This window comes from Capsicum annuum, chromosome 8 (assembly GCF_002878395.1).
Source record: "Capsicum annuum cultivar UCD-10X-F1 chromosome 8, UCD10Xv1.1, whole genome shotgun sequence".
Lineage (NCBI taxonomy): Eukaryota > Viridiplantae > Streptophyta > Magnoliopsida > Solanales > Solanaceae > Capsicum > Capsicum annuum.
The window spans coordinates 153,793,885-153,796,762 of NC_061118.1; the positions used below are offsets into that span (position 1 = coordinate 153,793,885).

The 2,878-nt window shown below is 35.6% G+C and overlaps 1 protein-coding gene across 1 annotated transcript in view; it reads right to left on the reverse strand.

Moving 5' to 3' along the window:
• Nucleotides 1-752: 752 nt before the first annotated feature.
• Nucleotides 753-2,878, reverse strand: part of LOC107879339 — a 7,545-nt gene continuing 5,419 nt past the window's right edge. The window contains exons 2-3 of the mRNA XM_047394687.1: nt 1,312-1,995; nt 753-1,052 (exon numbers count right to left, since the gene is read on the reverse strand). Of these exons, the coding sequence (XP_047250643.1) occupies nt 1,489-1,929 (441 nt within the window). The 5' untranslated portion in view covers nt 1,930-1,995 and the 3' untranslated portion in view covers nt 753-1,052; nt 1,312-1,488. The remainder of the gene's footprint in view (nt 1,053-1,311; nt 1,996-2,878) is intronic.

Below are 2,878 nucleotides of genomic sequence, written 5' to 3' on the forward strand. Positions count from 1 at the left end.
CATCTAACTTGATTCGGTTGCATGTCTAGATTCGTGGATGCTTAATTTTCTAACCCTCAACTTCTTCACTATTTTTGTCAACATAATAAAATTCAACGTCTGTGCATATATATATATATATATATATATCTTCTTTGCTTTCATTCAAGTCATTCTTTAGTGTCAAAATTTTTGCTGAAACAAGAATTATTTTCATCAAAACTGAAGTTTTGTGATCACTATTGTATTATTTTGTTGTAGTTTACAGGTTTTAAATGAATTTACAGGTGGTAGATGAATGTTGGTCGGCTTTGAGAATTTTTTTTTGGGTGAGGGTTAGGTTTAATTGCATTGTTTTTATATCTCTGTTTTGCAAAATTTTTTTGTGTAAAGGTAAAGTTTAGTTGTATTATTTTGATATCTCTATTGTCATATTATTTTGTTATAGTTTCTAGGTGATAGATGAGTGTCGGACGGCTTTGAGATTTTTTTGTGTGTAAAGGTTAGATTTAATTATATTGTTTTGATGTCTCTATCATCTTGTTGTTTTGTTGCAGTTTACAGGTGGTAGATGAATGTCGATCGACTTTGAGAAATTCTTTTGGTAAAGGCTAGGTTTAATTAAATCAATTCTCCAAAAGATGTTAAATTTAATTATTGTATTTATCTTTATTATTTAAACAAATTTGAACTCAATAAAGTGAGGTACACTAAACTAGTTTTATAATACATGGTAACCCACTTTCACTAATATTATTTACAACAGTGGCTTTTATGGCTTTGATTATTTTTTTAAGACAAGCATCCAGTATTGCCTCGAACTATGGTCAAAGTTGTTACGACACATTCCAACTTCACAGAGATCCTATTACCCCTGAACTCAATTTTTGCATATTTTTGTCACTCTTTTGTCATTCACTTCGTTGATCAATCGAAGCAAAGAAGATCTGAGTCTGCAGCTTCATTTGTCCATCACGGCTTATTATTTCTTTCTGCTCCCAACTACCCACAGCGAAACTTTCATCTCCAAACTCAGAGACTGAAATCGGAGAAGTTTTCTCAGATTTGTGCCCCTGCATGAACTACACACATTAGTAAGAGGACTAATTATGACATATATCTTCAATCATAAACAAGAAAACCTCAGCAGTTAGATACTTGATACAAATATACAAGTAGACTAAGCTACTAAAGAAATCTACCAAACTTTGTAATCTTCAATTCGCCAAGCACATTGGTGTACAAGTTATTGCACGCTGATCAGACCATGACATGAAGATAAAAAATAACTCGTCAAACATGACAAAGAATGGAAGAAAAAAAGAGACTTACCCTAGAAGAAGACTCGTCGGATGAGCAAAGCTGTCGGCGATCAAAGTCTATATCGTCTCCACCATCCTCTCCATAATGTTTCTTCAACAATGGCTCCCCCTTTGTTTTAGGATATTTGAAACTCAACTTCCTCTTCCTCCAGGAAATAAGACTACGTTTTGAACTCTGATCTGCAGATTAATTTGCTGCAGTTGTATCCTCAGGGTACTTGTGCCTTGTGTCTGAAATATGATGGCTGTAGTGGACTAAATCCTCGTCACTGCTGCTGCCGCTTGTATTTGAACAAAATGATCCACCAGCATGGTTTGCATAGACAAGTGCTTCATAACTGAATGACTTCTGAACACTTGTATCCTCTTTTCCTTCCTCAGATCCTCCTTCTGAATCCTCATCAAGTGAATCTGTATCCACAGGATAAACATAATTGGGATCCTCACTTCTGACTGAGTTCCTTCCATCACTACTGCTGCCTTCCTCTGCATGATATGCCTTCTTGTGTTGACTAAAAGATAATGCTTTCAAAAATCTAACCTTTCGCAAACCTGCTTTTAAAGAACCACCCCCATTTCTGTCTGTCAACAAAGCCTTTCCAGGGTTCGAAGATACTGGAGCAGACATGATAAACTTCAGAAATATCTCTGAAGCTTCGTGAGTGTTCCTCAATTCCACAAGGTTGAGCACTAGCTGTCAACAAATATATGAACATATCTTTAGGAAAGAGTCGCATTAGATAATATATTCACGTAGCTTCAGGAGTACAAAAACGCAAGCAAAAAACATGTGTTTTAGTTTCTCTTACACAGAGTGAAAGGCAACTCTTGAAGCTGCCAACAGAGACTTCTAAAGGAACGAAGATTTCAATGCCCTATTGTTTATATCCAGCTACTGAGGCAAAGTCTGCAAGATTCAATGTCGCAGCAGAAAGTATGGGTATCTTCTGATTTGGTCCTTTGCATGTACCCTGATTCAGCAGAAGTATGAATAAATACAAAGAAGGGAGTAAATGAACAATGAAATCGAACACAAAGACAACGTGTTCAATGGGGAAATTAGTGTCGATGAAAAGCTAAAACCAAAACTAAAGGATTAGAAGCATGAAATAATACACCCGTGGATTGGAAAACACACGATTATCATGAACGATAGGTTCAAAGCAGTCAAAGGAACATGAAGCTAAGGCCAATGTTGTGCCTATGAAAGAAGAACAACTTGCTTCAGTCTCAAACAAGTTGAGATATAAGAATTTACTATTCCATTTAAGCTCAACACATGTCATCATCATACCAAATAAAAATACAAGTGAAAATAAGTTACATAAAAAAAATAATTAAAACCTATTTCCAACTAGTAGATATGGCCTATATGAGTCTTGATACTACATTGTGTCCTATATTTAACCAAGTCTGCATTGATTCCAAGAAATTATAGGTCGTTCGAGACAACTTCTCTAGGTCTATCTCGTTTCCTTTTAACACCTTGGTCACCATGGTCTCACACCTACTAACTGGTGCATCTGGAGTGACGTTGAACCTATGAAAGAAGTAGTCATTAAAAAGTTCAAACCATT